The 14,338-nt window shown below is 34.4% G+C and overlaps 1 protein-coding gene across 1 annotated transcript in view; it reads right to left on the bottom strand.

Moving 5' to 3' along the window:
- The window catches only part of PKHD1 (PKHD1 ciliary IPT domain containing fibrocystin/polyductin), a 484,305-nt gene that overhangs the window by 157,159 nt on the left and 312,808 nt on the right, over positions 1-14,338 (bottom strand). Inside the window, 2 exon segments of the mRNA XM_043591641.1 lie at positions 6,093-6,180; positions 8,564-8,677. Of these exon segments, the coding sequence (XP_043447576.1) occupies positions 6,093-6,180; positions 8,564-8,677 (202 nt within the window).

Raw genomic sequence — 14,338 nt, forward strand, 5'->3', positions numbered from 1 at the left:
GCTTTCCTTTAATTCCTAAGTATTCTTTACATAAAAAATATTAGCCCTCCATCTGTACTATTATAAATTGTAAATATTTTCAGGTTTATCATCTGCCTTCACATTTTGTAATTGGCATGCAAAAATACTGATTTTCATGTTGTCAAATCTATGACTTCTTGCTGTTACAACTGTTGCATTTTTTATAAGAAAGGTCTCCCCTCCTTTAATATTACATAATGCTTACTTAAACATTCTTCAAGTAATTTTATGAGCTTTTACATTTAATTTTTTAATCCATCTATATTTTTTTAAGCGAAGCACAATTTGAGAACTTAATTTTATAGTTTTCCAAAGTGTTTACCAATTACTCCAGCACAAGTCTGCAGCTAAATTGAAATGCTAATTTGTTCAAATTCTAAGTGGTAACGCATATCTGAGCCTATTGGTAGGCATTCTCCTCTGTTTTGGTGCCAACAGCAATAGGGTAATTATTCACATTAAAGGAATATATTTTTTCTAGAAATAACTGGTAATGTTGGCTATCTTTAAGTGTTTATTATTCCAAAAGACTTAGAATTATTGAATCAGATTTCAAATGAATATATTTGGCTTGTGTTAAAATTGCATTAGATTTGGGGCACCTGGGTGGCTCAGATGGTAAAGTGTTTGACTCTAGATTTCCACTCAGGACATGATCTCACGGTCTGTGAGTTTGACCCTGTGTTGGGCTCTGCTCTAACAGTATGGAGTTTGCTTGAGATTCTCTCTCCCTCCCTCCCTCTCTCTCCCTCCCTCTCTCTCTCTCTCTCTCTCTCTCTCTCTGCCCCTCCACTGCTCCCACACTCTCACTCTCAAAATAAATAAAGTTTAAAAAAAAACTTGCATTAGATTTTAAACTACTGAGTCTTTCCACTGATATTATGCACCACCATTTATTTTACTCTTTTATATCTCTTACCAGTGCTTTATAGCTTTGTTTCCATTGCTCCTGTCATTTTTCTTAAGTTTATTTCTAGATAATTTAAATTGAAATTTAAAATAGGATTTTACATTAAAATACTCAAAAGCTATTGATTTGTGCACTTACTGAATGCAACTGGTAGTTTTTCAGATTCTCTACTGTGCTAGGACAAAATATATATAATCTACAAATCTGATAATCTACAAACTGATAATTTGGATTTCTTTTAATAGTGACATCAAACACATTTTTTCCTTGACTCCATACATTGGCTAAAACTTTAATAATAATGTTTAATGACTGTTATAATACACAGTAATTTTTAGTGTCAGTGTTTCCATAAAATAGAAAGTTGCTTGAAACAGATTTTTAATTATCTGTTTTATATCAGTATTTAAAGCAGTGGTAATGGCTAAACCACTCTATTAGGAAACATTGATTTAAAGGAATATCCTTGTAGTCTTAATTTACTGTTTATTCCAAGAATGCAAGCTGAATTTTATTAAATGTGTTTCAGTTTTGTACCAAATTGATCATGTTCTTAGTCCATATATATATGGTCCATATATATATATATATATATATATATATATATATATATGGCTTCAATAAATTATACCAAAGAATTATTTCATTTTAAACCATCCTTCTTTGCTTGAATAAATTACAATCATGATTTTTCTTTTTTTCCCTAACAAACTGTTGGATTTCATTTGTTGCTGTTTTATTTAGGATTTTGTCATTTTATTTACACTTCAATATTGCTCCAGTTTTCTTCCTTTTTTTTTTTAGTTATCTTTACAGCTGTTTTAAAAGTTATTTTACACTTCCTTTCTAATTGAAAAACTTCCATATTTTCCTATTCTATGGAATAGATCATACAACATAAAAAGTGTCTGATATTTTAATGATTCAAAGAATATGCCATAGGGGCGCCTGGCTGGCGCAGTCGGTTAAGCGCCGACTTCAGCCAGGTCACGATCTCCCGGTCCGTGAGTTCGAGCCCCGCGTCGGGCTCTGGGCTGATGGCTCAGATCCTGGAGCCTGTTACCGATTCTGTGTCTCCCTCTCTCTCTGCCCCTCCCCCGTTCATGTTCTGTCTCTCTCTGTCCCAAAAAATAAATAAACGTTGAAAAAAAAATTCAAAGAATATGCCATAAATTTATTTCAGCCAAATGTATTCTTGGGAACAAATCTTTGGTAACTTCATGTCTTTAGCTTTTGTTTCAGCTATATTCTTCTGTAGCCAATTATGATAATTTATATTCATACATATAACTTATATTTTTAAATTTCAGAATGGCACTCTATAATATACACATTTTTGTATTACAATTCTAATCTCTTTGGCATCTGTTATACTTGAATTATCATTTCAGATTTTACATATTGTTTTCTTTGTATAATTAAGGTTGTTAAGGACTAAATCATTATCTCTAAAAAAAAAATTCAAGTCTACTAATTTCCTACTTTCTAATTCACCAATTTCTGCCTTTATCTTGCACCAATTAATTTCACTAGACTTACTGGTTATTTTCTTTATGGTTTCTCATATTGACAGCTTAATTTTTTTTGTACTTTACTATTCAAAATGAAAGTATTTAATGTGATGGCATGTTGGCCATGTCTCATGCAATACTGTCATTATTGTTATTTCCTTAGCAATCTGCTGCTGAAATTTTCATATCTTTCATACAAAAGTTATTTAGAAGGTTTATTCTTTCCTTTCTGCTTTTTTATCTTGCAAGAGATTAAGATTGTTGGTTAAGATGTTTTCAACTTCATATTTATTTTATTGTGATCATATTCGACATCATTTTGGTTTACTAAAATTTATTAGGTTTATATTTATATTCTGAGATAAATTATATTTATATTCCTTGTATATATAAATTGCCTTTATTATATTACTCAAATGTCTTCATGCTTTCTCTATAATTTTTAACCTAGTTTAAACGTTAAAAACTCAAAGAGGTAAGTAAATGTCTTTCATTACCATCATTTTTCTATCATTTTTTTTTTTGAGATCTACTTTATAGATTTCTATATTATGTTATCTGGTATAAAGATATAGGTTTTTTTTATATTCATTTATTTATTGCTGACAGACAGAGACAGAGCACAAGCAGAGGATGGGCAGATAGAGAGGGAGACAGAGAATCCAAAGCAGGCTCCAGTTCTGAGCTGTCAGTACACAGCCAGAGGTGGGGCTCAAACCCACAAACTGTGAGATCAAGACCTGAGCCTAAGTTGGATGCTTAACTGACTGAACCACCCAGGTGCCCCTGGTATAAAACTTTCTTGACTACTGGGATCTCCCTAGAGATTGAGGTCCTATTATTAATGTAAAATGTATTTATTTTATACATTTTATTTTTTCTTTTCTTATAATTTTGAGTCTTTTTGTTTTTATTTCAATGATTCATTTTATTCAGTGAATTTTGGATATTTAATTAAATATTTAATTAAAATATTTTTTCTACAGTGGTTTTGTTTTCCTCCAGTAAAAAAAAAGTTGTGATTACATGTTGATATATTATCTAATTTTTTCCTACATAGGGTCATTTTTAAGAATCATATTTTCTTTTTATAACTGGAAGATTTATTCTTTCTTACTTCCGTTGTCTTTTTACAACTTCTTTATTGTTCTAATTCTCTTACTATTTAATTTTATTGTCTTTTTGTGTTTTACTATTTATTTTATGGTTTCTTTCATTCTCTTATCTGGTGATTTGGAAGGTATATATCCTATTCTAAACAACAAATTGACTCATATTTAATTCATCTGGCACTCATACCCCATTGCCAGTTTTCTATGGCCATAGTCCCAGGTAGTGAACCTAGAGTTTTATCTGAGAATTATGACCTGTGATGATTAGTTTATGTGTCAATGTGGTCAGGCTATAGTATCCAGTTATTCTATCAAACACTAACGTAGGTGTTGCTTCAAAAGTGTTCTGTAAATATGGCTAACATCTACAATGAACTGACTTTAAGTAAAGATCACCCTCAATAATGTGGATGGGCCTCATCAATCAGTTGGAAGGCCTTAAAAGCAAAACTGAAGTTTCCATGAGGAAGAGGAAATTATGCCTCAAGACAAAGCTCAAGAGTTTGCAGCCTATCAACCTGCCAACATTATTTTGAACTTACCAGTACTCATAAGCATGTGAGCCAATTTGTTCAAATACATCTCTTTATATATACTATTATATACGCTAATGTATATACATACATATATATACATACATATATACACATATATATACATATAATATATGTATTCTACATATACACACACATAACCTATGTGTTATACGTATTTATATAAACAGAACCCTAATACATTAACTTTTCAAATTTTATGTAGTTTCTTTTATAAGAACAATTAGACTTTGTCTTATTTTAATAACCATATTTACAGTATGATATTTAACTTATTTCAATGCTTACCATTAAAATATATTTTTATATACCTTTACAGTATTCCTGAATTGTATTTTTATTTGTGAACTTTAAATCAATTTAATCTCTTTATTAGAAAACTTTTTGAGGGACACCTGGGTGGCTCAGTTGCTTTCAAGCATCTGACTCCTGATTTGGGCTCAGATAGTGATCCCAGAGTTGTGGGATCAAACCCCATGTCAGGCTCTTGTGCTGAGCATGGAGCCTGCTTAAAATTCTCTCTCTCTCTCTCTCTCTCTCTCTCTCTCTCTCTCTCCCTCTCCCTCTGTCCCTCCCCCACTGGTACACACATTGACTCTAATTCTAAAAATTAAAAAAATTAAAAAATAGAATACTTTAAAAAAAAATTTTCAGTTCTTAAAAAGCAAAAAATACCTTTGTTTGTTTTTACATGTAAATAGCATTTAAGCAGAGTGTCCAATTCTTTGGTCATAATCTTTTTTTTCCCCTAAACATATATATATTTTACACCACTATCTTCCTATATTTAATGGTGTAGAGAATTCTAAGGTTAACAAGCTTTATGTTCCCTTCTGTTTTTCTTTTACTTTGTTCACTGCTTTTTCTTGCACTGTAATTAAATGTACTGAAATTAAATGTAAGTACTCCAAGGTATTTTAGGTAGAGTTTTCGTTATTCTCTCTGTTGTGTTTACTCTGGGGTCTTATTAAAAAGAGAAATTACTATGTGTACTTTGGATACCTTCTCTTTTATGATTTTTAAATTTTTTTTAACATTTATCCATTTTTTGACAGACAGAAAGAGAGCACAAGCAGGGGAGGGGCAGAGAGAGGGTGAGACACAGAATCCGAAGCAGGCTCCAGGCTCTGAGCCCTCAGCACAGAGCCCGATGCGGGGCTTGAACTCATGAAACGCGAGATGATGACCTGAGCCAAAGGTTTAACCAATTGAGCCATCCAGGTGCCCCTCTTTTATGACTTTTGTCTCCTGATTTTGTCCTCTGCATTCAGGTAGATTCCATCGGTGTGTTCTTCATAGTGCTTATGCACTTTGGGGCAGAGGTGATTTCATTATTTACCACTTCCAGTGAGTGCATTATTAAATTCTGTTGTTGCACTTTAAATTCCACAGAATTCCGGGTTCCCGAGTGGCTCATTCAGTTAAGCATTCGACTTTGGCTCAGGTCATGATGTCACAGTTTGTGAGTTTGAACCCCACATTGGGCTCTGTGCTGTCAGCGCAGAGCCTGCTCGGATCCTCTGTCCCCCGCTCTTTGCCCCTCACCTGCTCTCTCTCTCAAAAATAAGTAAATTTTAAATAAATAAATAAATTCCATAAGATTCTTCATATTCTTCATCTCAATCCTATTTTATTTGTCTCTCTCTTAACCAGCTATCATCTCAACTCAGACTATCATGATTTCATGTTTTACTTCATCTAGTATCTCATATAATTCATATTTCTAAAGATTTATTGATAGCAGTAAACATGCATTATCTAAACTTTGCTCCTTAAATAAACTATAGTCTTTTCTGCCTTTGGTTGCATTATTCTACCACAATTACGTTACAGAGATTTTTTTTTAATCTGTCCCTTATTTTACTGTTTATTCATCCTTGAGTTTTGAGTCTTAATCTAAAATTTAATTTCATGTTGTAACAAAATGTGAAACAGGAGCAAACTAACAAACGAGTGCATTCCCTAACATACTCTCATTTCTTACCTCTCGTTGCCTGGGGCGATGTCAGCTGCAAGACGGGTCCAGGATTTCTTAGGACAAGCACCATGAAGTTGGACTTTCCCATATACCCCTGAAAGTAAAAGGAGGAACTGTTGGACAAGAAATTTTAGAGGATTAAGGCCACCTAAGTAAGGCTCATTAGAGAGGTTACTGTGCAGGATATGTTGTATAGAAACTACATATGAAGATGTCCATCTTATCAGACAAAGAATAATTTCTTCAAAACTTATTCTCATTCTCTCAAAAAGCTATAGAGAAATGCATGCTATACAACATCTAGTAATCCAAAAGTTGGGACCACTCCAATGGCTAACTAGTTACATTCTACCATTGTGTGACTCCAAACCATTTGCAGTTCTGTTGGAAGTTAACTGGTTTTGATATTTTATGTTATCGGCTTCATTTTCCAAAAAGCAAGGGTAATTTTATTCCCTGAGGTAAGGGATTTGGTGCTATTAGCTTTGTTTTCAGTGGTTGGACCTCATATTTTTTTGTATTACAGATATCAAAGGATAGATCTCTAGCTCCTTTGTTTCAAAATATAATTTATTTCAGACTCATAAATTTAAGTCGTACCAGGGATATGCTTGATGCGGTTCAGTTTTATTCCTTCAGGTCTTTCCTCTTACGTGTTTTATTGCTGTTTAAAATCACATGTAGCACAATTCCTCATATTCCAATGCTCTCAAAATGTTTTGAGCAGAACCCAAGCAGTAACAAAATTATGATCATGCACTCCTAATGCATGTGTATTTATTTATTTTTAGATAAACATACACATATATGAATATCTTCACATATGATTCAATAAAAGTTCTAACATTTTCTTCCTGTACCCAAATGTATTGTTTGTTTATGCCTGGATTGGTGCATAATATATCACTAATACTGAAATCTAAAGATTTCACAATTTTTAGCAGAAAACTTGAATTAAAAAAAACCCAAATACCAGTAAGGTGCAAATACTATGCTTTGAGTTTTAATACAATGTAAGCAAAAAAAATTCTCAGTTAGAACCCAACCACCTGTTTATGTCACTATCTATATTTTTTTCCATTCTCTAATTCAGAAAAAGTCACAAAACTAAAAATCAGGATTAATGGAAATGCAACAAGTATTCTAACTTTTAAGACATGTCCTGGAATAATCGATCTTTCATAATGATAGTCATATATATATATGCCTATCTCTAAACATTTCATATGATATCATCATCATCATCTTTAAAAATATTCCACCTTTTTCACTATTGGCTAAGTAAAGTAGGAAGGGGAGGAACGTGAAGTAATTTAAAGAAATGTCCAACAACGATTTTGGTGAAAACCAGTTAATTTCCTTAACTGAGTTATGCAGAAAACTAGACTGATCAGACAAGTAGATTTCTTGATCATTTCTAATCATCAAAGATTTACTATAAAATAACTCCCATTCCTTGTTTCAAGATTATACTATGTAAAAAAATTAAAATCTGTAATTTACCCTGGTATCATACAATTTTAAGCATACAGAGAAATATTTCATTCCTTATTCAATTTAATATCAGAGAAAATTTCAAACACACTAGCTTGGCCATATGGCTGGAGTTGAGGATTAAGATGGGCATCCTTTTATACTAAAGCAAAGTTTAATCCAATGTGGTGCTGCACCAAACAGAGTGGATACCACAGGCAAAAATAAATGGAATGTTCTGTTATCCATCTAGTAAAAAAGTAAAAATATTCTTGAACCTTATATTCGTAAAAAGATAAAAGCATGTATGAAAAATCCTTTTGAAACAATAAAGCCCTCTGAAAGTACAGTACTATATTGCAATGGTTACAGTTTTTGAAACTAGGTTATCAAACTTCATATTAGCCTAACATGACTGCTTCCATTTTACTGGGTTGTTGAAATCTTAGAAAATTAGTAATGCCATACAAAGAAAGCAAAAAAAAAAAAAAACATGTTAGAATAAGCAGCTTCTTATACCTATCCCTTAATATGGAGTTATTGTGAGGCTTCACATCCTAGTTATATAATCCTGGTCCCAGTTTCTATGCTTTTACATAGGTCAACTTTAAAATAGGATTTGGTGCTGTGGCAGTACCAAATAAAGAAACTGCCAACCGTGTTTTTTTAGATCAATTAAATATGTATATCAACAACCACATAATATTTATAGTTGATAACAGACTCTTAGTCCAGGCTTTGGTGTCTGACCTATCTGGATATAAATCTAAGCTCTGACACTATAGAGCTGTGTGGCCTTCTGCATATTGTTAATCATCTCTGAGTCCTATTTTTGACATCTGTAAAATGGACACTGGTACAGAAGACCTGGTAAGTGAAATAATAAATATAAATTATCTAGAAGAGTGCCTGAAATTTAGTATGTGTTCTATGAATGTCACTTCTCCATCACAGAAATATACATTTCATTTCATTTTTAATAAAAAGTTATAGTATACTCTTACCAATTGTTCCTGGATCAACATGAATTCCGTTGAAACGGTCACAGAAAACTCCTTCTGAGGCCCTAAGGAGAATCAGAAGCTTTTGCTCTTTTCCTAAGGGATTTTCCAAAGTACCTGTTTACAAAGAAAAGTAATTTAAATTAATTTGAAATTAAAAGAGAGAGGAGGAAATTGTGATGTAATTTAGAGAATGCAAAGTAGATGCTATCATGTAGACTATACACAGAAGAGCCAATTGTCACATGATGAAATGAGAAATGGGGGGAAAATGAGATGCAGTAAACTTCTCTGAGGTAGAGTGGATTGCTGTTCAGCAAATATTCACTCTTCTTTCTCCATTCAGGAAGTGTATACTTCCCTAACTACTAAAATTTAGCCTGTCCTAGTGACTTGTTTTGGCCAATGAAATTTGGGTAGAAGTGATAGTAATACCAATTCTGAGTTGATGCTTTAAAATACTTTGCAAGTTTTCACCAGGTCATTTGCTATTATGTTCCCTGTCATGAAAGGAGAATTCCTTAATGACATCTAGTGCCTGAATGAAGGCAAAGGTAGCAGAGCTGAAGAACACAGAAGCTGCAACTGATTCTAGCGAAAATATTTGTTGTTGTAAGCCAATGAGATTTGGGGAGTATTTGTTACACATAATTACAGCAAAACCTGGCTGATACACTGTCTATGGCTATATCCCCAAATTGCTTTACATGCATCTTAGCATTTAATCCTCACAGCAATCTGGAGAAGTATTATTATTATTTTTTTAAGTTTATTTATTTTGAGAGCGAGCAGGGGAGGGGCAGAAAGGGAGAAAGAGAGTCCCAAGCAGGCTCCATGCTGCCAGTGCAGAGCCCAACATGGGGCTTGATTTCATTAACCATGAGATCCTGACCTGAGTCAAAATGAAGAGTCATGCTTAACTAAGCCACCCAGGTGCCCTAAGTATGATTCTTAGGTCAATTTTAAATATTCATATATAACAAGGCTAAGAGGTTAAAGGACTTGTCCAAATTTATGCAACTAGTAAGTAATAATCTGAATTTAAACAATGGTGAATTTGAACAGTTTCTGCCAAGTGATTATTAAACATGTACTGGGTCTTTCTCTAAACCGAAATTATTCTAGCAGCATATGAAGAAAATCCATTCAGGATATGAAGGTCAGCACGGCTTTTGGCCTTAATCCATCAATGCAAACAGAGGAGTTTGGTCACTTTTGCAGCATACAAATTGGGGACTTTTGCTGGACTAGTCTTAGTATTGACCTAATAAAGGTTATTTACTTCAGAAAATACATCTTAAGATACAGAAAGTATTACAAAGAATTCGTTTTTCAAGAAGAGCCTGGTGAGAAGATAGTTCCCAAACTATATACTGTATCAAACAGGCTGACAAAGAATATCTGTCACCAGATGAGACTTTCCAATTGAGAAATCCCTGAAAACAACCAAAATGAGGCTGCTGATACACTATGAAGTAACTAGTGAACTTAAAATTGCCTGGTTATCATTTTGCTTAAGCCGTTTTTCAGGGGGTGTAAAATCATTCTCCTCCATTGGCATTCCATATATATACCTGGTTAGCCAAAAGGTTCCCATGTGAGTTGTGAGTTTGCAGCTTGCTACATCTTTATGGTCTAGCCTTCACAGCCATTAGTCTATGAGGCACTGTTGAAAGTAAGCCTCAGAGAGGTAAGTGAATCTGCCTGGAGTCAGACAGTGGGTCAGTGGGCAAGGATCAGACCCCACAGCCTGTTTTCCCAGTGAATTGCTGGAGTACACTGCTGTTCCAGGTAGGAATGCCAATCCTCAGCTGAGTGACTAATGTATCCTCTCGGCCCAAACAAAGATGTGCTAGAGCAGAAAGAAGGAAAGCAGGGGAGGAGGAGAATGTTAAGAAAACATGTGTGGTGTAGCTCTTATCTGGCAGTTTTAAGTCTGTCCAGTAAGCCATTTTCCAACTGTGATTTCATTTATTTCACGGAGGGTAGTTTAGATTCTTTGGGGGGGGGGGGAGGGGGCGGGGAATGGCCCAGCACTAAACAGATACCAGAGAGAAAAAAGTAGGACAGTTTTTGCCCTAGAGAAATGTATGCAGAGTCCCACAAAGAGAGTTCAGCGTTCCTCTAAAATCGGAGATTAAATCAATTATGCAACCCCAAACTGCAGCACATGTGAGCTTTCGCAGAAAGTCTGGGCAAGATTAGTCTCTGCTGTGATATTCTGATATATCTGAAATGACCAGGGTTTGAATTTTTTTGTTGTCGTTGTTACATGGGGTAAGGGGAAGACAGGGGGTAGGGACTGGGTAGAAAGGAGACAAGAATGACCTAAGAGGGGGAAAAAATTATGCCATTTTAACATTAAAATGCAGCACCTCTTGAATTTGTAAAAGCTGTGAATGGGAAGCCCTAAAGGCCAGGCTCCTCTTTTATTCTCTGATCTAGCAATCAAAGACAGGTGAGGGCTCTCACCAGCCTGGGATTGGTCCCTAAATGACTGGAGCTACCACTGAAAGAAAGCTCTGGAGATAATACAGTTCCTCTCAGGTTTCCTTTTTCAAGCTGCTTCAAGCTGCTCTAAACTGTAGCAAAAAGCATTTGTCAACCTGGATGAATTTAGATACTCATAATAGAGGGGAAATCATTGTCATTGCATTGCAGAGAAGCCAGGTATTTTTGCATCCACAATTTCATTGAATTCTTCCAACCCTCTGATGGATTATTGCTGAGGAAACTGAGACAAAGACAAAGAGAGGTTAGGTAACTTGTCAGAAATTACACAGCTAGTAAGTGGTGAGCCTGGGCTTAGACTTAATAAGTACCATCCTAGGACATGTGGACATGAGGAACAGGAAAGAAGTAAAGGGAGGTTGCCATTACTTAGTGCGATGGTGGGCAATAGAGGGGAAACAATATGTTCCAGATGCTAAAATCACCTGAGGAGATGGAAGAAAATAAGTTCTGACATACAAAAGATAACTGTTATAACGATTTCAGGAATATGGTACAAATGGATTCCATGAACTTCAAAGGTAAGAAAAAGGGAAAAGAACCTTATATTATTTCATTAACTAAAGTTCTTTGATGGAATCAAGTATAAACCTAGTTTACACTTAAGCCCACTCTCTCAACATGACTCTCCACACCTTGTAACTAAGCCAACACACACTGAATTACTTACTATTCCCTCTATGCTCTCTCCTCTGTGCACATGAGAGTCCCCAGGCTTTAATATCTACACTGTTGTCTTAACTCCTGGACATCCCTCAAAACATGGCTCCAGTGTAGTTTATGTCTAACAGCCTTCTATGATTTCGAATTAGATGCTCTCTTCTGTGAATAAAGATGTCCACACTCCCTGCTGTCCCCCGCCCCCCCCCAAAGAGCTTGTCCTGACAAAATAGTATGGAATATGGACAAAGGTGATTTCCCGAAGTTCTTTACTGCAGTGTTACCTATTTAAAATAACAAACAATTGAAAACATTTTGAAGTAATAAATGATTGGAAACCACTGTCCATTTAGATCCCCTTCCTTTTCCCCAATTTCCATGACATGCTCAAAAGCTGAGTCATTTAAGTCTTTAACACACCAAAACCCAGCTCTGATGCCACCTTTTTTGGGATTCTTCCTTGTCAGCTAAGATTTGGTCAAGTGGCCCCTTCTATGGCTTATGTCACTACATCTAAACTGTGCTGTAAGTCCCTTCTACCTGATGGCCTCCTACTCTCTATAGTGGGCTAATCAAAAGAAAAGACTGTGTACTGCCAGTAGAGTTCATTTATGTTTTATCAGAAATGAAATGAAATGAAAAATTAGGTAATTTTAACCAATCTTTTTGCAGTAAAGAGAAATAAAGAGGAATACTCCAGAGTAAAAAAGACCCATTTCACCAATGTTGGAATAATCTTAAGCATCTATGTGCCTGGCATCAAAGCTGCAGAATAAAGCAAAAATTGACAGAATTACAAGGAAAATAGATATACCTATAATAACAGTGGAAAATTAACATAACTATGAAGAGAATGAACAAAAAGCAGTAAGGATATAGCAGTTTTGAATAATACTATTGGCAAATCTGACATAAGAGTCCTGGATGGAAAATTAGACGGAAAAGAATATATATCATTTTCAGACATGCACAACAGTCACAAATAATGATCATATGGTGACCCTAAAGCAAGTTTAACAAATTTAAAAGGATTGGAATCATAGATGCTTGCTGACCACAGTTCAATCAAACTGTGCGATTTATACAGGGAAAGGTCTATAAAATGAACTATATTGAAATAAAGATTTCCCAGTTATCTAGAGATATCATTAAGAGAGTGAAAAAGCAAGCCACAGAGTAGGCAAAGACATTTGCAATACATATAACCAACAAAAGGTACATTGTAGAATATATAAGTGTCTCCAATAAATCAATACAAAACAGAGAATTCATTATTTTAAAAGATGGCAAGAGAACATCTACTTCACAAAACGATATCAAATAAACAATAAAAAGTTTTAGAGTGTTAATCACATTAGAGATGAGAGAAATGAAAATTAAACAATAATTAGATCTTACTACATACCTGCTAGAATGGAATTAGGTTTAATTTAACTGTATTTTTTATTTTATAAACTTTTCTATATATGCATATTTCATAAAAATTCAAATTTTATTAAGTGATTATTATGTTTTAGGGACACTGATAAATAAGTATTTATTAATCAAAAGAACAGAAACTGGCCAAAATTATATGTTTTACTGCTTTTACATGACATTAATATTTTTATAGCTCTATTGAGATATAATTGACATACATGAAAATGCATATATTTAATGTATACTGACTAAAATTTTAGATAAAACTTTTTTCAAGTCCTTTTCATTGAATCCAAAGAAACAAACGGTATTTCTACATAATTTGTATTTCTGTCCAAGTAAACCTTGAAATTCCATGAGATATCATGATTTATTGCACATGACAGGTTAGGAAATTATCCCCCAAAATTAATTTTGCACATTTCTTCTGTCCTCTGAAGTCAGTTATATGAGCTTCTAACTGGAACACCGCTATTTTTCTAGAGACTTGCTATGTCTATTTTCTTCAGAGCAAAGCCTCCAGAACATTTTTATGATCAGAACCAAACTAGCAAATAAACAAACTAAACCAATTAAATTGTGAAGCAGATTTTATTATGAATTAAATTTTAATTCCTAGTATACATTTGACCCACCTATCCCTAAAACATTCCTCCCCTACAATCAAAACTAGGTGAAAAGGGGCTTTCAGTCCAATGAAATAATGATTGGTTATAAGAGTAACAAGTAGGCACAAGTGATAATCTCTAATCCCTTGGAGAGTGATTGTATTCCAGCTGACAGGTTGTTATCATTGATGAGGCCTGTCATTTTGTCCAACAATTGATAGAATATTAAAATAAAAGTTAAGGGTGCCTGGGATGTTCAGTCAGTTAAGTCTATGAGACTCTTAGTTTTGGCTCAGGTCAAGATCTCGTGGTTCTTGGGATTGAGCCCTACATCAGGCTCTGCACTGAAAGCACGGAGCCTGCTTAGGATTCTCTCTCTCCCTCTTTCTCTGCCCCTGCCCCACTCTTTTTTTTTTTTAATTTTTTTTTTAACTTTTATTTATTTTTGAGACAGAGAGAGACAGAGCATGAACTGGGGAGGAGCAGAGAGAGAGGGAGACACAGAATCTATAACAGGCTCCAGGCTCTGAGCTGTCAGCACAGAGCCTGACACGGGGCTCGAACTCACGGACCGTGATAT

Source organism: Prionailurus bengalensis, chromosome B2 (assembly GCF_016509475.1).
Source record: "Prionailurus bengalensis isolate Pbe53 chromosome B2, Fcat_Pben_1.1_paternal_pri, whole genome shotgun sequence".
Classification (NCBI taxonomy): Eukaryota; Metazoa; Chordata; class Mammalia; order Carnivora; family Felidae; genus Prionailurus; species Prionailurus bengalensis.